Source organism: Geotrypetes seraphini, chromosome 2 (assembly GCF_902459505.1).
Source record: "Geotrypetes seraphini chromosome 2, aGeoSer1.1, whole genome shotgun sequence".
NCBI lineage: Eukaryota > Metazoa > Chordata > Amphibia > Gymnophiona > Dermophiidae > Geotrypetes > Geotrypetes seraphini.
This window is the reverse complement of record NC_047085.1, coordinates 22,997,462-23,022,452: the sequence shown is the minus strand read 5'-3', so window position 1 is coordinate 23,022,452 and position 24,991 is coordinate 22,997,462. Positions and strand designations below refer to the sequence as shown.

The following is a 24,991-nucleotide window of genomic DNA, read 5'->3' as shown; positions in this document are numbered from 1 at the left end:
AATTGAGAACGAGATTCAAGTAATCCCCCTTTGTTGACTATATGACCAGTTGCTGCATGAAGCAGTCATTTATGACATCTATGACCTCTATATCCTTAGACTGTCCAAACGTGATGTTTATTTAATTAACTTTGGGGCAATCAAAATTTAACACACACACACACAAAACCCCAACCCAGAACAGGCTGCACACTTATCCAGAAGATCCCAAATAATTGCAAGGGTTTCAAAGTCCCTCCTTGAGGGATGCAATCCAGTTGGGTTTTCAGGATTTTCCCAATGAATATGCATAAGATTTATTAGCATACAATGAAGGCAGTGCATGCAAATAGATCTCATGCATATTCATTGGGGAAATCCTGAAAATCCGACTGGATTGTGGCCCTCGAGGAGGGACTTTGACACCCCTGCTCTACAGAGAATAGCTAGACCAATCACGTACGTATACATAACATAAACAATAAGAAAAAGTGGAGATAAAAAGACCTCAGAAGCACAAGTTCAACAGCCAAACACAAATGATATGTAAAGACCAAAGAATAATCACTGGTCATAAACACTCCACATGAAACAAAGATAGAAAATATCCGTGTGCACACATATGATGAGTCTATGTCCCCCTCAATCCAGAGGTTAAAAAGCAAGTCTCCCACATATAACAGAAATAGAGACATTCATCCATATCACAAAATCTTGACCCAGGTGTAGACTCCAATACACTCTCCATAGAGGTCCTGTCTCCTGTCTCAGAACTATAACAACTTCTAGGCAAAACTTGATCCCTGTATCTATGTCTTCTTATATTATGCTATTACCTCTAGAGTTCCAAGCAGATTATAGAACAAGAGACTAGAGTGTGTGGCGCAGTGGTTGAAACTACAGCCTCAGCACCCTGGGGTTGTGGGTTCAAACCCCATGCTGCTCCTTGTGATCCTGGGCAAGTCACTTAATCCTCCATAGCCCCAGGTACGTTAGATAGATTGTGAGACCACCGGGACAGATAGGGAAAATGCTTGAGTACCTGATTGTAAAACCGCTTAGATAACCTTGATAGGCGGTATATAAAATCCTAATTAAAAAAAACTTGATAAACTAGAACATTCTTGGGAAGCTAATAAGAAAATTATTGATCTAACAAATACTGAAAAGCAATGTTACTTACCGTAACAGTTGTTATCCAGGAACAGCAGGCAGCTATTCTCACTAGTGGGTGATGTCATCCGACAGAGCCCCGATACGTTAGTCTCACAAGCATGTCTTGCTTGAAGAAACTCAGAAGTTTCGAGATGCCCGCACCGCGCATGCGCCAGTGCCTTCCCGCCCGATGGTCCGGGCGTGTCTCCTCAGTTCAGGTAGCTAGCTGAGAAGCCAACCCAGGGGAGGTGGGTGGGACGTGAGAATAGCTGCCTGCTGTCCCTGGATAACAACTGTTACGGTAAGTAACATTGCTTTATCCCAGGACAAGCAGGCAGGTATTCTCACTAGTGGGTGACCTCCAAGCTAACCTCAATTTGATGGTGGGAGAGTTGGCAACTTAGGAGAATAAATTTTGTAACACTGTTTGGCCAAACTGTCCATCCCGTCTGGAGAAAGTATCCAGACAATAATGAGGTGAATGTATGAACCGAGGACCAAGTGGCAGCCTTACAAATCTCCTCAATCGGTGTCGATCTGAGGAAGGCTACAGAGGCTGCCATTGCTCTGACCTTATGGGCTGTAACCTTACAGGGAAGGGATAATCCAGCCTGGGCATAGCAGAAAGAGATACAAGCCGCCATCCAGTTGGAGATGGTGCGCTTTGATACAGGTCGTCCCAACTTGTTTGGATCAAAGGAGACGAAAAGTTGAGGAGCAGTTCTGTGTGGTTTGGAGCGATCCAGGTAGAAAGCCAAAGCACGTTTACAGTCCAGAGTGTGAAGAGCTGATTCTCCATGATGAGAATGAGGCTTTGGAAAAAACACTGGAAGTACAATGGATTGGTTGAGATGAAATTCAGAGACCACTTTAGGCAGGAATTTCGGATGAGTGCGGAGGACCACTTTGTCATGATGGAATACTGTGAAAGGTGGATCCGCCACTAAGGCCTGAAGCTCACTGACCCTGCGAGCAGACGTGAGGGCCACCAGAAAAACCACTTTCCAGGTGAGATACTTAAGTGGAGCCCTGTTGAGAGGTTCAAACGGAGGCTTCATGAGTTGAGAAAGAACAACATTGAGATCCCAAACCACAGGAGGAGGTTTGAGAGGAGGATTGACATGGAAAAGTCCTTTCATAAATCTGGAAACCACAGGATGAGCAGACAGTGGTTTCCCTTGCAGAGGCTGATGGAAAGCCGCAATAGCAATCAGGTGGACTCTTATAGAGGTAGACTTGAGACCAGACTGAGACAGGTGTAGAAGATAGTCCAACACCGAGGATAGGGAAGCTCGCTGAGGCTCCTTAGAATTGGAAACACACCAGGAAGAAAATCTAATCCACTTTTGGGAGTAGCATTGTCGCGTAGCAGGCTTCCTGGAAGCCTCCAAGACATCCCTCACCGCCTGGGAAAACTGGTGAGGGGTTACGTTGAGAGGAACCAAGCTGTCAGGTGGAGAGACTGCAGGTTGGGATGAAGTAGTGATCCTTGATGTTGAGTAAGTAGCGAAGGAAACACTGGAAGAAGGACCGGCTCCCTGCTGCTGAGCTGAAGTAGAAGGGAGAACCAAGGTTGTCTGGGCCACCGAGGAACTATTAGAATCATGGTGGCATGGTCGAATCTCAACCTGACCAGAGTCTTCTGGATGAGAGGAAATGGAGAAAACGCATACAGAAAGCGATTTCCCCAATCCAGCAGAAAAGCATCTGCCTCGAGGCGATGAGGAGTGTAGATCCTGGAGCAAAACTGAGGCAGTTTGAAGTTGTGGGAAGCCGCAAAGAGGTCTATCTGAGGCGTCCCCCATTGTGCAAAGATCTGATGAAGGGGGTTGGAATGGAGGGTCCATTCGTGAGGCTGGAGGAGACGACTCAAGTTGTCTGCCAAGACATTGTCCTTCCCCTGAATGTAAACAGCTTGAGGAAGGCATTGTGGCGAACCGCCCAATCCCAGACTCTGAGAGCTTCCTGGCAGAGGGAGGCCGATCCCGTGCCCCCCTGCTTGTTTACATAATACATGGCGACCTGGTTGTCTGTGCGAATGAGGATCACCATGTCGTGAAGCAGATGTTGAAAAGCTTGAAGAGCATAGAAGATGGCTCTGAGCTCCAGAAGATTGATTTGATGGAGTCGGTCCGCACTGGTCCAGAATCCCTGAGTGCGAAGCCCATCCAGATGAGCCCCCCAGGCATAGGTCGAGGAATCGGTTGTGAGAACCTTCTGGTGGGGAGGAGTGTGAAACAGCAAACCTCTGGATAGATTCGAAGAGGTCATCCACCAAAGTAGCGACTGCCGAAGAGCAGGAGTGACTACGATGTGTCGAGTCAACGGGTCTGACACTTGAGTCCATTGAGAAGCTAGGGCCCACTGAGGAATTCTGAGATGGAGCCTGGCAAAGGGTGTCACATGAACTGTAGAGGCCATGTGGCCCAGGAGGACCATCATGTGTCTCGCTGAGATAGACTGGCAGAGATGAAGAAGAGCATCCAGGCGCTGAGGAGGGAGGAATGCTCGAAGCTGAATGGTGTCCAGTACCGCCCCGATGAAGGGAAGGGACTGGGTAGGCTGCAGATGAGATTTGGGGAAGTTGATCTCGAAGCCCAAACTCTGCAGGAAGCAGATTGTGGCCAAGGTCGCCAAAATGACCTCTGGAGCTGACGGGGCCTTGATGAGCCAGTCATCGAGGTAGGGAAACACCTGAAGACCCCTGTTCCGGAGTGCAGCGGCCACCACCACCAGACACTTTGTGAAGACTCTGGGAGACGAGGACAGGCCGAATGGAAGCACTCGATACTGCAGATGTAGATGTCCCACCCGAAATCTGAGGAACTTGTGGGAGGCCGGATGAATGGGAATGTGAGTGTAGGCCTCCTTGAGATCCAGAGAGCATAACCAGTCGTTCCGCTCGAGGAGGGGGTAGAGAGAAGCAAGGGTCAGCATGCGAAACCTTTCCTTGACCAAAAACTTGTTGAGGACTCGAAGGTCCAGTATGGGTCGCAGGTCGCCCGTCTTCTTGGACGAGGAAGTACCGGGAGTAAAAACCCCGGTTGTGCTGGTCCACCGGGACCGGCTCGACGGCCCGAAGCCGAAGCAAGGCCTGAGCTTCCTGAAGCAGAAGGGTGGCCTGCGTCAAGTTGGAAGGATACTCTCTTGGAGGGTGGTCCGGAGGGACCTGATGGAATTGAAGAGAGTATCCTTCTCTTACGATGGAAAGGACCCAGAGGTCGGTTGTAATAGCCTCCCATCGATGATAAAAATGATGGAGGCGACCCCCGATGGGAAAAAGAGGAGGATGCAGAACGAGGTCGGTTATGCTCCCTGGAAGAGAGTCAAAAGGGCTGAGTAGCCTTCGGTGCAGCCGGCGGCTGAGGTTTCTGCTGAGCCTTCTGTGGAGGCTGTCTCTTCGCCGGTTGTCTCGCAGCAGGAGTTTGCCGTGGAGTGTAGCGCCGCTGATAAATCAAAGGCGGTCTAGAAGGTCGAGACTGCTGAGGCTTGGGCTTAGGCCGAAGGATAGATTGAAAAGACTTTTCATGATCTGAAAGTTTCTTGGTAACAGTCTCGATAGACTCGTCGAACAGATCGGCGCCCGCACAAGGCAGATTGGCAAGTCTGTCTTGGAGGTTCGGATCCATATCAATCGTTCGAAGCCATGCCAATCGACGCATGGCCACGGAACAGGCGGCAGCACGTGCCGAGAGCTTGAAGGCATCGTATGAGGACTGCATCAGCTGGAGACGTAGCTGGGAAAGGGAGGCTACCACTTCCTCGAACTCGAATCGAGCCTGGGAATCAATGTAGGAAGTAAACTTGCGGAGCACCGGCAAGAAGAACTCCAAATATGAAGAAAAAAAGAAATTATAATTGAGCACTCGAGAAGCCATCATAGAATTCTGGTAGATTCTCCTACCGAACTTATCCATCGTCCTTCCCTCCCGTCCCGGTGGCACAGAGGCATAGACCTGGGAGGGATGAGAACGCTTGAGAGAGGACTCGACCAGCAGGAATTGGTGAAAGAGTTGAGCCCCCTCAAACCCCTTGTGATGAACAATGCGGTATCTTGCATCCAATTTGCTCGGGACTGCAGGGATAGAGTAAGGCGTCTCAAAACATCGCATAAATGTTTGATCCAGTAATTTATGGAGAGGAAGCCGAAGAGACTCCGCAGGGGATTAGGCAAGTGCATGGTGTCGAGATACTCCTTAGAATACCGAGACCCAGTGTCCAAAGTCACATCCAAGTCATCAGCCATTTGCCAAAGGAAGGAAGAAAAAGACAACTGATCCGCCAGTACCGGCCTCCGAGACGGACTGGACGAAGTGGAAGCTTCAGGATCCAGAGAGACTTGGGAGCGACAAGGAGAATAAGATGTAGATGGTTCCTCGTACTCCGGCCCCTCCGGGGGAGATAAATCCGAGGAGGAGTACCCCAGACGTGGCAGCTTCTTCTGCGGCGAAACCTCAGAATAGAAACATAGAAAGATGACGGCAGAAAAGGGCTACAGCCCACCAAGTCTGCCCACTCTACTGACCCACCCCATTAAGTCTGAGTGCTAATGACCCAGCTCCTTAACTTGACCCTCGCAGGGATCCCACGTGGATGTCCCATTTATTCTTAAAGTCGAGCACGCTGGTGGCTCTGATCACCTGCTCCGGAAGTTTGTTCCACTGATCCACCACCCTTTCTGTGAAGAAATACTTCCTGGTGTCACCACCAAATTTCCCTCCTCTGAGTTTGAGCGGGTGCCCCCTTGTGACCGAGGGTCCCTTGGGAAAGAATATGTCATTTTCCACCTCGACACGACCTGTGACGTACTTAAATGTCTCTATCATGTCACCCCTTTCCCTGCGCTCTTCTAGAGTATAGAGCTGCAATTTGCCCAGTCTTTCTTCGTATGAGAGACCCTTGAGTCCGGAGACCATCCTAGTGGCCATCCACTGGACTGACTCAGCTCGAAGCACATCTTTACGGTAATGTGGCCTCCAGAATTGCACACAGTATTCCAGATGAGGTCTCACCATGGTTCTGTAAAGTGGCATTATGACTTCAGGTTTGCGGCTAACGAAGCTTCTATTGATACATCCCATCATTTGCCTTGCCTTGGATGAGGCCTTCTCTACCTGTTTGGCAGCCTTCATGTCTGCACTGATGATTACTCCCAAGTCCCGTTCTTCTGAAGTCCTAGCTAGTGTTTCTCCATTCAAGGTGTATGTTCTGCATGGATTTCTGCTGCCGAGATGCATGACCTTACTCTTCTTAGCATTGAAGCCCAGCTGCCATATCGAGGACCAGTTTTCCAACGTGATCAGATCATGCGTCATGCTATCCTTGAGATTGCTTTCGCTTACTGTATTACACAGTTTGGCATCGTCGGCGATGAATGGCGTGAAGAGTGCCGAGATGAGTGTCTGGATCGATGCCCCTCCCGGTGCCTGGAGGGAGAGCGAGAATGTCGATACTTCGCATGGTCCCCCGAAGCTTCCAGCGAATGAATGGGACTGGAAGCGGTAGATCGTAGGGGCGGGATGGAGGCCGCCTCATGCGATGCAGCCCAGGCCTGGTATGGAGTGCAGAAGAACTCTTCCTGCGATTTACTATGCCCAGGACTTCGATTATCAACCGGGGGAACAGCACCGTGTTGGCGCGGAGGCGTAATGGGCTCTAAAGGAGGCATGTCGCTAAAGGAAGCCCACCTCGAGGGACCGACTGGCCGCCCTTCGCCGCTCCTCCTCGTCAAGCAACGAGATCGATCGGCGAGGAGGAGGGGGAGGGGCGGTCCGCCCCATGGGATCGGGACCGGGAGGTCACCCTGGATGGAGGCGATTAACCTGGGCCCCATAGTCTGCATGAGCTCGACAAACTGAGCTTCCAGCAGGGACCGCAGCGAAGCCGATATGGAGGGATCCGCACCGAAAGGGGGTTCTCCAGCACGATCTTCGCGCTCCTTCGTGGTCGAGTGCTTCTGTTTGGAAGCTTTCGGTACCTTAATGACCACAGGTGGAATAGTGGAAGGCGGCACCTGAGCCGAGGAGACGGGAACAGACACCAGCACCGAACTCGGGGCCGAAGCCGGGGTAAACGAAGCCGGTTTCAGAAGGCCCGGAGTAGCAGAAGTGGTCGCAGGCTTCGCATGGACAGGCGAAGCGGCCGATGAAGTCGAAGCCGAAGGTTCTTTAGCAGCTTCCATCTTGAACATCGACTCCCACAACAGACAGCGCCGCTTAAACGCCCGCGCTGTTAGAGTGGAACAAGGCCGGCACGATTTCGGGAAATATTCTGGACCAAGACACTGCAGGCAGCGTCGATGCAGGTCCGTCAGCGAAATTGCGCGCTGGCACTTGCTACACTTTTTAAAACCGGTGATTGGCTGGGACATAGGCCGAAAAAGCTCCGCCGCTAGATCGAAGGAGCTGGGCCTGAACCACGTGGCCGACCCGGCCGACTCGCCGGAAGAAAAAAATTTTTTTTTTTTTTTAAAGAATAAAAAACAAAGAAAACACACGATAAAGAGTAAAATAAACCCCAAATCGCGGCAAGAAGGCAAAAACGGGAATTCAGTCAGCGCAGAATTGAAGTAAAACTTCTCAGCTCCGCGGAAAGAAAAGAACTGAGGAGACACACCCGGACCATCAGGCGGGAAGGCACTGGCGCATGCGGGCATCTCGAAACTTCTGAGTTTCTTCAAGCAAGACATGCTTGTGAGACGTCCGTATCGGGGCTCTGTCGGATGACCTGCCTGCTTGTCCTGGGATAAAGATAAGAACATAAGAACTGCCATACTGGGACAGACAGAAGATCCATCAAGCCCAGTATCCTGTTTCCAACAGCTGCCAACCCAGGTCCCAAGAACCTAGCTAGATCCCATGTAGCTGCCACCGCACACTGAGCTGAGGATTTCAACATATCCTCAACAAATGACATCTAGATCTTTTTCCTGGGAAGTGACTCCTAATGTGGAACTCTGCATCATGCATCTATAGTTTGGGTTCTTCTTTCCCACATGCATCATTTTGCACTTGATCACATTAAACATCATCTGCCATTTTGATGTCCAATCTCCTAGTCTCACAAGGTCCTCTTGCAATTTTAGAACTTTGAACAACTTTGTGTTATCAGCAAATTATCTCACTAGTTATTTCCATCTCTAGATCATTGATAAATATGTTTTTTTTTTCAGTCTTAGTTTATTTAAAGTTTTGAAAATCACAAGCAGTACAGCGTTTACAGTAAGAGCTCAATAAGAAAATGCAGAATCAAAAAAGAAAAGAAGGAAGAGAGGGGGAGGGAAAAGGTTCAAATCTTCCAGATCGGCCTCTACTCGATAAATATGTTTAAAAGCAGCAGTCTCTGCACAGACCCCTTTATAGAAATAATTAATAGTAGTAGTAGTAAATTTGATTCCATCTACCATTATGCTGGCAAACTGAATTAGCTTCAACAATGATAAATCCTCCAAAACAGCAATCACTCTAGATCAGTGTTTCTCAACTCGGTCTTGGAGTACCCCCTTGCCAGTCAGGTTTTCAGGATATCCACACTGAATTCTGTAAGTGGTGCCTGACTGTGACTGACATGCGGAAGGCACCTGTTTTCAAGATCTTGGGAATTGCTGGAAGCATTTCTGGTCTTGACATCAATGATGCTGAAGCACAAACACTGCATTGAGGAAAGAAGCACTCTACCCTTCCCTTTGAACTTCATGAGCTGCTCTTCAAAAGCTGCCATTGACAAATTTAGTTATTTTAAAAGCTGACAGTTATCAAAGAAAAGCTGACACATCTCTCTCTCCTTCTCTTCACATATCCAACGGACTGCCAAAACTGTAATTTTTTCTCTCTACAATATCGTTAAAATCAGGCTCTTACCTCTCGCCTAGACTACTGCAACTTACTTCTTGCTGGCCTGCTAAACCATCTCTCCCCTTTTCAATATGTTCAGAACTCTTCTGCAAGTCTCATATTCTGCCAATGTCACTATGCCCAAATTACCCCTCTCTTCAAGTCACTTTACTGACTCACTTTTCTTTTCTGCATACAGTTCAAACTCTCCTTAATGACCTATGAGTGTATCTGCTCCACATCTCCTCAGTATCTCTCCTCTCTCCCCACATTCCCCCCTCTCCCAGGCATTCTGCTCATCGGGTAAGTCTCCCTTATCTGTACTCTTCTCCTCTATGGCCAACTCTAGACTCTGACTCTTCTACTTTGCTGCACCGTATGCCTGGACCAAACTGCCTGACTTGGTACATCAAGCTGGTAGTATTTAAATCAGACTCAAAGCCCAGTTCTTTGAAGCTGCTTTCAATTCCAAAACTCCAACCCACCTGCTAAGCACCAATATCTGATTTATCATTCCCTCTGTAATTCCTCCACCTGAGCACTGTATATAGATGCACCTTCTTCTCCAGTTTGTATGTCTTGACTAGATTGTAAGCTCTTTAAAGCTACGCAGATGATATAACTATCCTCCTCCCCTTTAATATTCAAGACCCCTTATCCACAAACTACCTGAAAATGATAATGGAAACGGTAGAAAAATGGATGTCAAGTCATAAACTAAAACTGAACTCGGAGAAAACTAAATTCCTACTACTGGAAAGGGAAAAAAAACCTTCTCTCACAGAACTAGAAGTAAACACAATCAAGTACCCAATGCAAAGCACACTCAAAATCCTGGGAATCCTACTAGACAGAAATTGCACAATGCAGTCTCAAATCCACAAAATCATCCAAAGAGCATTCTTCACAATACGTAACCTAAGAAAAATAAGAAAATTCTTCAACAAAGATCAATACAAGATATTAGTACAATCCCTAGTACTGAGTATTGTAGACTACTGTAACAGCCTATACCTACCATGCCCAAATTACATGATAAAACAACTGCAGACAGTTCAGAACACGGCCCTCAGAATCATCTACTCACTGGGCAAATACGACCACATCACCAAAGCATACTTAGACTCACACTGGCTACCAATAAAAGCAAGATCTCAGTTCAAATTCTACTGTCTACTATACAAGGTAATACATGGAACAGCACCCAGCTACCTAAACAACAGACTACACCGTAACCTCTCACACAGATCAAGGAGAACCCAGAGCCTATTCACTCACCCCCCTCTCAAAGGAACACGACGAAAGAAACTATATGACAGCCTTTTAGCGACACAGGCAGCAAAGATCGATACTACCATCACCAATCTACTGACCAAATCAATAGACATTAAAGCATTCCGAAAAGAAATCAAAACTCATCTCTTCAAAAAACACTTCCCATCATCATAACCTCACAAAAGTTTAAGATAATGCTCTCATGACTACCCAAACACCACCACCAGCAACACCCAAATCCGAACAGTATTATCTCTACTCGTCTAAACAACAGAATCCGGACAATATTATCTCTATTCGTCTAAACAACCTATCACTATCTACTATCTACTACCAATTTATCCTGGAAAAGTCCAGAACAACAATTGTAACTTAACGCATTCTTGTTTATATGTACTGCAATGCTACTGGAAATGTCCAGTCTTCTAACATGTAATCCGCTTAGAACCGCAAGGCACAAGCGGAATAGAAATCACTTATGTAATGTAATGTAATGTAATTGTCTCTTCTATATTTTGATGTATATCTAGTAGTGCTATAGAAATGATAAATAGTAGCAGTAGTAGTATATAAGATTATATACAACATTTTTGATTGCAGACCTTAGAGATGTGGTTTTTCTTCCATCTTTACTGCCTAATACACTGGACCATTTTAGATCTGAATTAGAGAATGACACGGAAAAAAAATCTGTCCCCGTCACTGCACCGTCCCCAGCCCACCATCCTCTGCACCGCCCCGTCACCGCCGTTCCCTTCACCGCCCCGTCACCGTCACCGCCATCCCTTTCACCGCCCCGTCACCGCCACTGCCATCCCATTCACCGCTCCGTCACCGCCACTGCCATCCCATTCACCGCCCCGTCACCGTCCCCGTAGCATCCATATAAGCCTCAGTACTGCGAAACACCATGAAGACAGAAGAGAATCCATCCACCACTACTACTACTACTACTGCACTGAGAATCTGTTTCAGTGCCTCTGCCCTGTAGTAAAAACAGAACTAAAATAAATCAATTGACTTGTCCTCCCTTGCAATGACGTGTCCCCCATGTTCACCTATAGCTCGAATCAGGTCAATTGTGCACACTAAAAATGCAGGTGGATCTGGAACGTGAGCACAGGCAGGCAGTGATACAAAAACAGCAGACACCCGACTGATTGCAGTGTTCTGCAATCTCCCTCCCTCCATCTCACCTTAGATGTAGAGTATGCCGGCTTTCTTTTTCGCCCAGCCGCACGTGCGGGTGCTCATTTGTTCAATATTCTCCTCTGATGCAACCGGAAACAGGAAGTTGTAAGAGAGATTGATCAACTCGAGCAGCCGCGCAAACGCGGCTTTTTGAACGCGTGCGGCTGGGCGAAAAAGAAAGCCGGCATACTCTACATCAGTGTTTTTCAACCTTTTTACACCCGTGAACCGGCAAAAATAAAAGAATTATTTTGTGGACCGGCAAACTACTAAGACTAAAATTTTAAAACCCTGTTTCTGCCCCATCTCCGCAAGCTCGGTCACCTCAGTAATTATAGAAAAATAGACAAATATAGTGCAAAATATAGACAGCAGATATAACTTCTCAAAACTGACACATTTTGATCACTAAATTGAAAATAAAATCATTTTTCCTACCTTTGCTGTCTGGTGATTGATTTCATGAGTCTCTGGTTGCGTTTCCTTCTGTCTGTGTATCCTTTCTTTCATTTCTTTCTTTCTGCACTCAGGCCCAAGAATTGTCCCTTTCTATTCCCTCCCTCTTTCCTTCCTATGTCCTTACTGCCCCCGGTGCCTCCTTCTCATGTCTTTAGTGCCCCCAGTGCCTCCTTCTCATGTCCTTAGTGCCCCTTCCTGTCTTTAGTGCCCCCAGTGCCTCCTCCCCATGTCTTTATTGCCCCAGTGCCTCCTTCCCATGTCCTTAGTGCCCCTTCCTGTCTTTAGTGCCCCCAGTGCCTCCTTCCCATGTCTTTAGTGCCCCTAGTGCCTCCTTCCTATGTCACTCTCACTGCCTTCTACACTTTGTCCCACCCCCACCCCCACCTCCGAATCCTGCCTGCCTACCTTTCTCCCTCCCTAGCCAAAGCCAGCCTGCTGCTTCCCTGCCGCTCAAAAAAAAAAAAAAAAAAAAAAAAAGCCTTTTCCCCTGCTCTTACCGCCATGCTCATGCTGCAACTACTAAAGCCGACAGGAAGTCTTTCCGACTCAATTCTGAAGTCGGAGAGGACGTTCTGGGCCAGCCAGAATTGACGTCGGAAAGACTTCCTGTAGGCTTTAGTAGCTGCAGCATGAGCATGGTGGTAAGAGCAGGGGAAAAGGAAGGAGGCTTTTTTTTCACGCGGACCGGCAGAAATTCAACCGGCGGTAAGGAGGAGGGAGGGAGATGGCGGGGACCGCGCGATCCTTGATTGCCTCACTGCGGGGACAAGTCCATTCACCACTCCCGTCCCGCAGAGGCCACTATTTTTTCTTCCCCGTTTCGGCGGGCTACCCGCAGCTAAATGTGGCTAGCCGCGGGTAACCCGCCACCGTGTCATTCTCTAATCTGAATTTCCTGCTGGTCATGTAACTGAAACCACTTTCGCCTGTGCTGTCAATTATAATTGCTCTCTGCAGGCATGGAGCTCCTTCACTCTCTTCGATATACATGCAGCTGTTGAATCATTTACCAAAACATTTTCTCAGGCCATATTTGCAACTATGCTGGAACTTTAAAACTATGTCCACTCCTGCCTCTCAAGCCACCCTACCGATTGTCTTCTCAATCACAGAGAATCAGAAAGATCCAAGAAATTAAGATTATAGGGATATCATACAAACTACATACTAGTTGCAATAATCTTTCCCTACAACAAGCAATTATCTACATGGCTTTATTTCCAGTTATAAACTCTAAAACATCTTTTATCAGATAAGAGGATAGTTAGGTGCCCTTAATCAAAAACACAATGGCCTATTTGAAAGGGCTTAACCAGGCAGAAAAGCTCCTGTTCAGTTAAATGTGCTGAAAAGGACTAGTCAATGGAATTTAACTCTGCAAGAATGCTGAATATATCTTCCGATTGTCATAGTCTGCTTAGTCCAAAGGCAGAGCTTGGATAAAGCTGGCAAGTAAATGGTAAGCAGCAACATTCAATCTGCTAACCGGTTAAGTAAGTGGATAATGATAGGACAACTAAAAGGCTTATCCTAATTATCTGCTAAGCTACCTGGATTCCAGTCTAAACATACCAGCTATATGGGTATCTGTCTGGTAACCTCCAGGATTTGAGGTTGACCTAGATGAAAACAAGCAAGCTAAATTAGATGCTTCAAGCATGGCACAAAAACAACCCTGATGTGAACCAATACAAAATTCCTGACATAAATGTATATATAACTACTTACTGCAGCAATAGATGGCTTCTTTCCATCACCTGCTGGTGGATGGGTGACATCTGCACCCAGGAATATGACAGGCTGCTGAAACACTGGAGGTCTAATGAGAAAAGCATTTCCATAGTCAAAATAAATGCAGTTTTATTTGCAAAACTGTTTGCCTTTAACAATATGCTGTAATCCACTTTAAACCTTAGCTGAAATTAAATTTAACTAGCATTATCAGAGGACAGCAGGATATCAATCCACATGTGTTAATGAGATCACCAGTGGAGCCTGGACTAGATGACCTTAAGAGTTTTTGCCATGCTCCACAAAGCATGTGTGAGACATCTTATAACTGATAGGTAACCATCAAGTGTTTTTCTACTTTTGTTATAAGACATCTTATGTCAGCATCATGTGGGTCCCTCTTCAAATGAATCGAAGCCAGCTACATATGGTAAAAGCAGGAATCCCTCAGCTTCAGGCTCATTTCAAAACAAAAGACAGAACATAATGCTAATGTTTGTTGGGACTAACCTACTGTGTACCCTTTCAGCAATATCACAAATCCTAGCAAGAACAATGCACAGAGGCACATTTTGTTAACTAAGTGGCCGGGATGAGGTGGCATGTATGACTACTAGAGAAGGGGCATGTATGTGAATGGCATGTGTAGGAACAAAATTAAAGGAGGATAGATATTCAATCTACTCCTTGCCTGTGGAGGAGAGGAACAGAGGGATTAGTGAGGAAGTCCATAGATTTCACCTAACCCGAGAAGCATTAGACCCATAAAAATCATGTCATGGTTTTTAGAGAGTGTGGCGCACTGATTAAAAGCTACAGCCTCAGCACCCCGAGGTTGTGGGTTCAAACCCACGCTGCTCCTTGTGACTCTGGGCAAGTCACTTAATCCCCCCATTGCTCAAGGTACATTAGATAGATTGTGAGCACCAAACCACCAGTCATGCCCCTGGAAAGGCTCCAAGTCCAGTCCTTGAGATCTACTGGCAGACCAGGTTTTCAGGATATCCACAATGAACATGCATGAGAGAGATTTGAATACCAAGAAGGCAGTGCAGGCAAATCTCTATCATGCATATTCATTGTGGATATCCTGAAAACCTGACCTGCCAAGAGATCTCAAGGACTGGACTTGAGCAGCCCTGGTAAAGACTGTTCAGGAAAGCTGTTACTAGCACAGTGAAAATCTGGTCCCACCAAAGGTGCTGATGGCAATGTCTTACAATGATCCAATATTACACAGTGTCTTAAAGGTCTTGAGGGTTGTTCTGCCATTGGCATCACTACTGATGCAAAGCAGATGGAAACTTACTGCCTCTTGTATCTCCCAATTCAATTCATAGAAACATGATGGCACATAAAGGCCAAATGGCCCATCCAGTCTACCCATCCACAGCATCCACTATCTCCATCTCTCCCACATGCCTGTCCCATGACATCTTCAACTCAGATACAGTCTGTCTCCACTAGTGCTGTCTGAATCACGATTCAAATAGATTTGTTGTTTTTTTTTAAATTGTACTCACTGATTTGGGTACTGGGGAGGGGACCATAACAGGGTGCTTCCGGGGTTCACATAGAGGTCCAAACTTCTTCCCCTTCCAACAGCAGTGGCAGCAGCAGCCTTCACCCAGCATCAGGCCTTCCTCTCTGCTGAGTCTTGTCTTCGCAAAACAGGAAGCATGTGGGACCAGTAGAGAGGAAAGCCCAATGCCAGCAGAGTTGTGAAGGCTGCTGCTGATGAGAGAGAGGGGTACCCATTAGGGGGGGGTAGAGAAAGGCTGCACCCGATTGGGGGGATGGAGGAGTAAGGAAGATAGCCATCTAGTTGGAGGGGACGGAGAAGAAAGGGAAGGGAGAGCAGAGAGTTATGCTAAACCATAGGGAAGGGAGGGTGGGAAACGAAGGTGATGCCAGAGCATGAAGAGGGAGGGAGAGAAGGAAGGGCAGGAGAGATATGCCAGGGCATGAGGAGAGAAGGAAAGGAGAGGTAAGAGATACCAGGCAATGAGGGAGGAGATGCCAGATCATTGGGGAGAGTGGGAGGGAAAATGCTAATGCATGGAGAGGGAGGGAGAGTGAGAGATGCAAGGGAAGGAGACGAGAAATATGCCAGACCATGGGGTGGGGGTGGGGTGGAGGAAAGAGAAGAGAGAGGGTGCTAGACATATGTGGTGGGCATGAGCTAGCAGGAAGGGAAGAGAGAGTGTTGGCCACATGGGGTGAGGGTGTGCTGGAAGGAAAGGAGAGAGACACTTGACTGGGGACTAGAGCTGGAGGGGAAGGGAGAGAGGATGCTAGACTCTTGGTGGGGGCAGTGGACCTGCAGGGATGAGGAGAGAGAAGGAAAATGAAGGTACAGAGATAGAAGATGGATGTGAGCATCGAGAAAGAAGAAAATGTCAAATGGGCAGGAGACCCAGGTAAGTGAGTTAACAGATGACAAACAGTAATTAGAACCTAGGACCAACATGATTTGAATAATAAAATGACCAGACAACAAAAAGGTAGAAAAAATAATTTTATTTTCTGTTTTTTGATTAAAATACGTCAGATTTGAAATGTGTATCCTGTCAGAGCTGGTATTAAGGCAGCGAACATGAGCTAGGACTTGATGGTGTTTGTTTTGTTTACAAATGACAGCGCTAGCATGGGGGTGGAGAGGGCACAGGGGGATGGGGAGGGTGAAGAGGATGCAAAATAAACCCACCAATTAATTTTACAGTTATATCATAAAAAGTAAATTGCATTGTATTGAATCGGAAAATAGATTCAATTGGCAAAATCGTATTGACAATTTTTTTTCCTGAATCGGACAGTTGTAGTCTCCACCAACTCTATTCCACGCATCTACCACCCTTTCTATAAAAAAGGTAATTCCTTAGATTAGTCCTGAGCCTATCACCTCTTAACTTCATCCTGCTTCCTTTCAATTGAAAGAGACTCCACTCATGCGCATTAACGCCATGTAGGTCTCTAATATCTCCCTCTCCCTCCTTTCCTCTAAAGCAGTGTCTCTCAAACTTTCTTGAGCCGGGGCACACTAAAGGTAGCAGCCACAACTTGAGGCACCCAGACATCACGCATGTGTGTGACATCATCACGTCAACGTCCATGCATGTGTGTTTAGTGTCTATAGAAAATAAAATCATTTTTCCTACTGGTGATCCTCTGCAGGATGCTGTAATTAGCTTTAAAAGGTGAGACCAGGAGGCCAGGGGGAAGCCGGAGGACGTTAGAGAGAAGGGGGAAATATGCAGGCCTTCGGCGAATCGTGCAGCACTGGCACTGTACCGTGTAGGGAAGTCAGCTGGCAGGCGCCTCTCTTCCTCCTCAGTGTGCCGCAGCACATTTGGAATCTCAGGAGGCACACTAGTGTGTCTCAGCACACAGTTTGCTCTAAAGCAGGGGTGTCCAACCTGCGGCCCCATGAAGTATTTTGTGCGGCCCTGGTCGAGGGTGATGTAGTGTTTTCCTCTGCTGCCCCCGGGAATTTACCGTCTTGCTGGCTCCCTCCTCTGTCTTGCTGCAGTGTTTGCACGGCCCCAGAAACATTTTTTTTTGGCCAATGCGGCCCAGGGAAGCCAAAAGGTTGGACACCCCTGCTCTAAAGTATACATATTAAGATTTTAAAGTCTGTCCCTATACGCCTTATGATGAAGACCACGCACCATTTTAGTAGCCTTCCTCTGGACAGATTCCATCCTTTTAATATAATTTTGAAGATGTGGTCTCCAGAATTATACAGCATATTCTAAATGAGGTCTCACCAGAGTTCTTATACAGGAGCATCAATACCTACTGGCCATACCTTTTCCTATGCACTCTAGTGTCCTTCTAGCTTTCGCCGTCACCATTTCAACCTGTTTGGCTACCTTAAAATCATCACATACCAATCACACCCAAGTCCTGCTCTTCCATCGTACACAAAAGTTCTTCACCCCCCTAAACTGTACTGTTCCTTTGGGTTTTTGTAGCCCAAATGCATGATGACCTTACATTTCTTAGCATTAAATTTTAGCTGCCAAATTTCAGACTATTCTTCAAGCTTCTCACCATCTGGGGTGTTTACTCTTATTGCAGATTTTGATTATCATCTGCAAAGAGGCAAATCTTACCAAAGAGTCCTTCAGCAATATCGCTTATAAATATGTTAAAAAGAACAGGCCCATGAACAGAAACTTGAGGCACACCACTGGTAACATTTCTTTCCTCAGAGCAATCTCCATTGCCCACTACCCTCTGCCGTCTTCCGCTTAACCAGTTCCTGACTCAGCCCATCACTTTGGGGCCCATCCCAAGAGCACTCAGTTTATTTATTAGCCATCTGTGTGGTACACTATCAATGAAAAGGTCAGTCAGCAGAGCTTCCTTAAGTTTCTTCAGCACCCTTGGATGTACACCATCCAGCCCCATCGCTTTGTCTATCTTTAATTTAGCTAGTTCCTCATGAACACAACCCTCTGAAAATCGATCAGGATCTACCACTTCACCATCCCTATTCGCATTTGTCTTCAGTGTTATATTCACTGTGGATGCCACTGTTGAAGATTCCTGGAGTTTACCAGTGTGACAGTTGTCACCGATGATATGAAAACTGAGATTGTGAATGAATCAAACTTAAGTGAATAAATTAAAATACAGTACCTGTACATTACATTGGAAACTCAGCCTTGAGGGCTTGTAATAAAGAGATTAAGCTCACAGATTGGCATTCCCTGTCTAAATTGCTGATTCTAGATTTTAGCTAATGCTAGGAAGTTCAAAAGGTTGATTTTGTGACTCTTAAGAACATAAGAATTGCCGCTGCTGGGTCAGACCAGTGGTCCATCATGCACAGCAGTCCGCTCACGTGGCGGCCCTCTGGTCTAAGACCAGTGCCCTAACCGAGACTAGCCCTATCAGCGTATGTCCTTGTTCAGTAGGAACTTGTCTAACTTTATCTTGAATCCCTGGAGGGTGTTTTCCCCTATGACAGACTCCGGAAAATTGTTCCAGTTTTCTACCACTCTCTGGGTGAAGAAGAATTTCCTTACATCTGTACGGAATCTATCCCCTTTCAACTTTAGAGTGTCCTCTCGTTCTCCCCTACCTTGGAGAGGGTGAACAACCTGTCCTTATCTACCAAGTCTATTCCTTTCAGTACCTTGAATGTTTCGATCATGTCCCCTCTCAATTTCCTCTGTTCGAGGGAGAAGAGGCCCAGTTTCTCTAATCTTTCGCTGTACGGCAGTTCCTCCAACCCCTTAACCATCTTAGTCACTCTTCTCTGGACCCTTTCGAGTAGTACCGTGTCCTTTTTCATGTACAGCGACTAGTGCTGGACACAGTACTCCAGGTGAGGGCGCACATGGCCTAGTACAGCGGCATGATAACCTTCTCCGATCTGTTTGCGATCCCCTTCTTTATCATTCCTAGCATTCTGTTCGCCCTTTTCGCTGCCACCACACATTGCATGGATGGTTTCATTGATTTGTCGATCAGAACTCCCAAGTCCCTTTCCTGGGAGGTCTCTCCAAGTACTGCCCTGGACATCCTGTATTCATGCACGAGATTTTTGTTACCGACATGCATCACTTTACACTTATCCACATTAAACCTCATTTGTCATGTCGATGCCCATTCCTCGAGCCTGATTATATCATATTGCAGATCTTCACAGTACCCCTACATCTTCACTACTCTGAATAACTTCGTATCGTCCGCAAATTTAATCACCTCACTCGTTGTTCCTATGTCCAGATCATTTATAAAGATGTTGAAGAGCAAGGGTCCAAGCACCGAGCCCTGCGGCACCCCACTGGTGACGCTCTTATTGTCCATTTACCCCCACTCTCCGTTTCCTATGCTCTAGCCAGTTTTTAATCCACGTATTTCACCCTTGATTCCATGGCTCGCAATTTTCCAAAGTAGTTGTTCATGCGGAACCTTGTTGAATGCCTTCTGAAAATCCAGATATACAATGTCGACCGGGTCACCCTTGTCTATCTGCCTGTGTACTCCCTCGAAGAAGTGCAGCAAGTTTGTCAGACAAGATCTGCCTTTGCTGAAACCGTGCTGGCTGGTCCTTATCAGACCGTGTCCGCCAAAGTGATCAATGATGCGGTTCTTTATCAGCGCTTCTACCACCTTTTCCAGTACCAAGGTCATACTCTCCGGTCTGTAGTTTCCCGGGTCTCCCCTCGAACCTTTTTTGAAGATCGGCGTAACATTTGCCACCTTCCAGTCCTCCGGAATCTTTCCCGTTTTGATCGACAGATTGACTATTAGTTGAAGCAGTTCAGTTATGGCCCCTTTCATTTCCTTGATGACCCTCTGATGGATGCCATCCGGTCCTGGGGATTTATCGCTCTTGAGCCTATCAATCTGCCTGCATACCTCTTCTAAACTGACCGTTAACCCTGTCAGTTTCCCGTTTTCACTTCCAGCATATAGCCTGATGGGTTCCGGTATGCTGTGTATATCCTCTTCGGTAAATACAGAAGCAAAAAAACATGTTCAGTCTGTCTGTGATTGCTTTGTCCTCCTTTAGCGCTCCCTTTGTTCCTTGGTCATCCAACGGTCCCACCGCTTCCTTCGCAGGTCGTTTCCCTTTAATATATTGAAAGAATAGCTTGAAGTTTTTTGCCTCCATGGCTATTTTTTCCTCGCTGTCTCCATGGGGATAAGGTTCTCAGAGAAACAGGAAATTTGGGTGTTTTACAGAGAATCTGGTTCTTATAGATAGAAAATACAATGCTAATTGGAAGGTCATACAGAAGTTAAGATGTGTCTGCAGGAAGTAGGGCTTTTTACTGACATGACTGATATTTGAAAAGGTCAGAGATCAAAGGTGATTTAGAAAGAAAAAGTGAAACACTGCCACCTGCTGGGTTTAAAAACTTAACAGAATGGACTTTTAATGTTAACATTGACATAAGGCATTTTTGGAAAGGAAGTCATGTGATCCACTGTGCCATTGTATTCTAAAGCATGATAATTATTACAAATGATGTCAAATAGGGTATAAATCTGTTTACCTTGTTTTCTCCCTTTGAAGAGCACTGAAATTCTTAGGGCTTGCTCTTCCCAGACAATTTGAGCTCTGTCAATAAAACCTATTTGTTTATTACATGGATTTTCCTCATCTGTTATTTGAATTCACAGAACGAAGTCTCTAGCCCAATTATGTGGGAGAGAGAATCCATTCTGACAATTCTTTTGGCCTTGATGTTCAAGTCTTCCAGCCTGGCTTGGACACCACGTGGCTCAACATCCTTAACAGCCCTGCCCAGTTGATACCTGCTGATTCTCAAATGTCTTTCACTATGGATATTAAGGCAGTGATTCTTTGTTGTTGAAGAAAGGCTGTTGCATATCTATCATGGCTCCTCTGAATTCCAATTGCTGTGTCAGGCTTAGGTGAGAACTGGGATAATTTATGATGAACCCTAGTAACTCTGATTCCCAAATGGTTAAGTTCGCTGATCCTTCTGCACCCAGTTGCAATGTGTGCTTTACCAAGCCATTAGTCCAAATAAGCCAACATATGTACTTGTTTAGATACGAGTATATTGTGATAACTACTAGGCATTTTGGGCCAGATTCTCAAAAAAGTCTCCAAAAATTAGGCGCCTAGATCACGCCTACTGGTGCCTAACTTAAGTGTTTTAATTGGTTTTAGGTGGTGCAAAAATTGGTCATGCTATTAAAAACCAATTAAAAATTTATTTCAAAAAATCAGGCGACCTTCAGGACTGGCACCTGGGTCCATGGCGCCTAGTGAAACCAAAGCCCAAAAGTGACCATGTTTAGGTGTGGCACCAGACTTCTGCTTCACTTGACACTGCAATTCTGCAAGGACCCTAGGCGCCAGAAATGTAGGCCTGTAAACCTTGATTTTGTAAGTGGTGCCTGACTGTGATTGACATGCGAAAGGCGCCTGTTTTCAAGGTCTTGGGAATTGATGGAAGCATTTCTGGTCTTGACATCAATGATGCTGAAGCACAAGCACTGCATTGAGGAAAGAAGCACTTTACCCTTCCCTTTGAACTTCATGAGCTGCTCTTTAAAGGCTGCCATTGACAAATTTAGTTATTTAATTTATTTATTTAAAAAGCTTATATCTCATTTAAACCTAAATGTTTAGGCATCTAAGCAGGAGTAGCCACGTTCTCCTATGCTATTTGGAGTGTATTAGAAGTGGGGTCTTGAGTTTGTGATGCCAATAGAAGGTTGAGTGAGAAATATTTGGCTTGCCAAGAAATAGTCTAAACATTTACAGAGCAAACATTTTTCATTCAGTACTTGTTCTTGTTAACGTGCATTTCTATGGGAAACCTATACTCACCATTTATTTTACCACATAAAGAACTGTTCTAAAAGTCTGTACACTCTTTAAACAAAATGACAAAGTTCAGTAGAGATGTGTGCATTTTACACACAGTGATATGGTCACAATTAATTAGTATTGTAATAATAAACTTGTGTATGTTCAAGCCAAACTGAATTTACAAGAATATTTCAGTCTAACTTACCTGCCCTGTGGCAATAAGATGTTATTTACACCTCCTAATTTGACATTAATCTTCAGGCAAAGATTTGACAGTGTCTGTGGGGTTGTTCTTTGAACATTTTTCATTTGGACACACTGTGTTGCCATTCCAAGCACTGTGTCACCAACACGTTTCACTTCCGCTGTTAACACACACGCAAAAAAAGATTAATGATGAAATACAAGGAGTTTAGATACAATTTTATATATAATTTTTTGTTTATAGTGATTCTCTGACAAGCTTTCAACAGCTATGTTCCCTTTATCAAGGCAGTGGAAAGATAGTGCAGTTAACTGAATAAAGATTGAAAAATTATGTTCTTACCTGTTAATTTTCTTTCTTTTAGATGAATCCAGAGACAGTGGGATAGCAAACATCTACCAGCAGGTGGAGATAGAGAAACTGATTAACAGGTGGTCCTATTGGCTGGCACACCTCCTGTATCTTCAGTATTGCTCCTTGCCCAAGCATACAGAATCAACAATATGCTTATTTTGTAAAAAACTTATTTCCCAAAACAACTTTGAAAGGTAATAATACAGAATACAACTACCAATAATAACAAAACTTCTGAAACTCGGAAAAGATAAAAATACAGCAAATATCCAGAAAGGGTGGGGCTCTGGATTCATCTGCTGCGTCTAAAGGAAAGAAAATTAACAGGTAAGAACATAATTTTTCCTTCCTTAGCAACAGCAGCAGATGAATCCAGAGACTAGTGGGATGTAGCAAAGCAATCTTCAATCTGGGTGGGAAGCGAACGCAGCCTCCACAATGACCGAAGCACCAAAAGCAGTCATTTCCACATGCGCTGCCACATCCAACCAGTAATGCTTAGAAAATGTATTCTTAGAAGACCACGTAGCCGCATGACAAATCTCCTCCAAGGAAAGACCTCTAGACTCGGCCCAAGAAGTAGCCATCGTTCTAGTTGAATGGGCATGAAACTCTTCTGGCAACCGCTTCCCTGCCATCAAGTAAGCAATGGTCTCTTTGACTCAATGAGCGATGGAAGCTTTGGACGCTGCCATACCTTTGTTGCATCCCGCGAATAGCACAAAGAGGTGATCTGAACTATGAAAATCGTTAGTAATCTGTAGAAGGATTCTATGCACATCTAGGAAACGCAGGGAAGAGAATCACTCCCCCCAGTCTTCCTCCCGGAAAGCAGGAAGGAAGAGAGACTGGTTAACATGAAAGGAAGATACTACCTTAGGAAGAAACGATGGTACCATCCGAACTGACACCCCTGAATCTGAAATGCGCAAAAAAGGATCCCTGCAGGACAAAGCCTGGAACTCTGAAACCCGTCAGGCTGAAGCCATTGCTACTAGAAACACCACTTTCAACATGATATCCTATAGAGTCGCTTTGGATAACGGCTCAAACGGGGCTTTCTGCAACTCCCCTTCCCCCCCCCCCCCAAGGACTACCTTAAGACTTCACTCCGGACAGGTCTTCTTAACAGGTGGCCGAATTTGATGTACACCTTTCAGGAATCGAACTACATCAGGCTGAGACGCCAGCGTAGAATGAGATACTCAGCCTTTATAACAAGCAATGGCCACCACTTGAATTTTAAGGGAATTATACGCCAATCCTTTTGACTACACCATCCTGCAGAAAAGAAAGAATATTAGACAGAGAAGCCTGGAAGGGTGAAATACCCTGAGCAGAAAGAACACCAAGAATTGAAAACCCTCCAGACTCTAGCATACAACGCAGACATAGATCTCTTCTTTGCCTGGAGAAGAGTCGAAATAACTTGCTCCAAATATCTCTTACGCCTCAGTCGTGACCTTTCAAGACCAAAGTGCATGCAAATAGATCTCATGCATATTCAATGAGGAATCCTGAAAACCCGACTGGATTGCGGCCCTCGAACAGGGACTTTGACACCCCTGCACCAATGCATGCTGAGCGATGCTTGAGGAGTCCACTGTAGTCGATCAATGTAATCCTGAGACACAGGGGACCTCCGGGAAAGAAGTGACTGCTGTAATGGTCTTATGTGAAAGCAAGTCCAAGGCACTATTTCCAGAGCTACCACCATTGATCCTAGAACTTGCACATAATCTCATACTCTTAGTCTGGGTGACTGTAGAAGTAGGCGAACTTGAGACTGTAACTTCTCTCCCTGGTCTCTGGGTAGAAACACTTTCTCCACCTTCATGTTGAACAGCACCCCCAGATGTTCCAATGATTGGGACGGTGTAAGAGAGAGCTCTTTGGAAAGATTATGACCCACCCTAAAGAATGAAGAAGAGAGATCACCCTTTGGGTTATTGACAAACTTTCCTGTCTGGAAGTCGTCCAGATCAACCAGTTGTCCAAGTAAGGATGTACTCGAATCTCTTCCTTGCGAAGAAACACCGCCACTACTACCATGACCTTTGAGTGTCCGTGGAGCCGTGGCTAGGCCAAATGGCATGGCTTGAAATTGATAGTGCTGGCCGAGGACAGCAAAGTGAAGATACCTCTGATGTGGTTGCCATATGGGAATGTGTAGATATGCCCATGAGGTCAATTGCCGCTGCTATGACCAACCTCACTGTTTCCATATGGACATTTAGAAATTGATTGACTCTCTTGAGATCCAGAACTGGTCTGACTGAACCCCCTTTTTGGGCACTATGAAGTAAATGGAATATCTTCCCTGTCCCCTTTCTTCCGGAGGAACTGGAATTATAGCCCCAAGCTCCAAAAGAACTTGGAAGGGTGATCTGTACTGATTCTCTCTTGGCTGCCTCTGTGCAAGGGGATACCAAGAAAGAATCTGCAACGGGAGAGGAAAATTTTAATTTGTAACCTTCTCGAATAATCTCCAATACCCACTGA

The 24,991-nt window shown here is 45.8% G+C and overlaps 1 protein-coding gene across 5 annotated transcripts in view; it reads right to left on the bottom strand.

Annotated features, from left to right (window-relative positions):
• The window catches only part of AGO2 (argonaute RISC catalytic component 2), a 312,251-nt gene that overhangs the window by 29,746 nt on the left and 257,514 nt on the right, over positions 1 to 24,991 (bottom strand). For all 5 annotated transcript variants that reach the window (XM_033934274.1, XM_033934272.1, XM_033934270.1 and 2 more), the window contains 2 exons: positions 22,136 to 22,295; positions 13,620 to 13,710 (listed from right to left, as the gene is read on the bottom strand). In XM_033934274.1, coding sequence (XP_033790165.1) covers positions 13,620 to 13,710; positions 22,136 to 22,295 — 251 coding nt within the window. The remainder of the gene's footprint in view (positions 1 to 13,619; positions 13,711 to 22,135; positions 22,296 to 24,991) is intronic.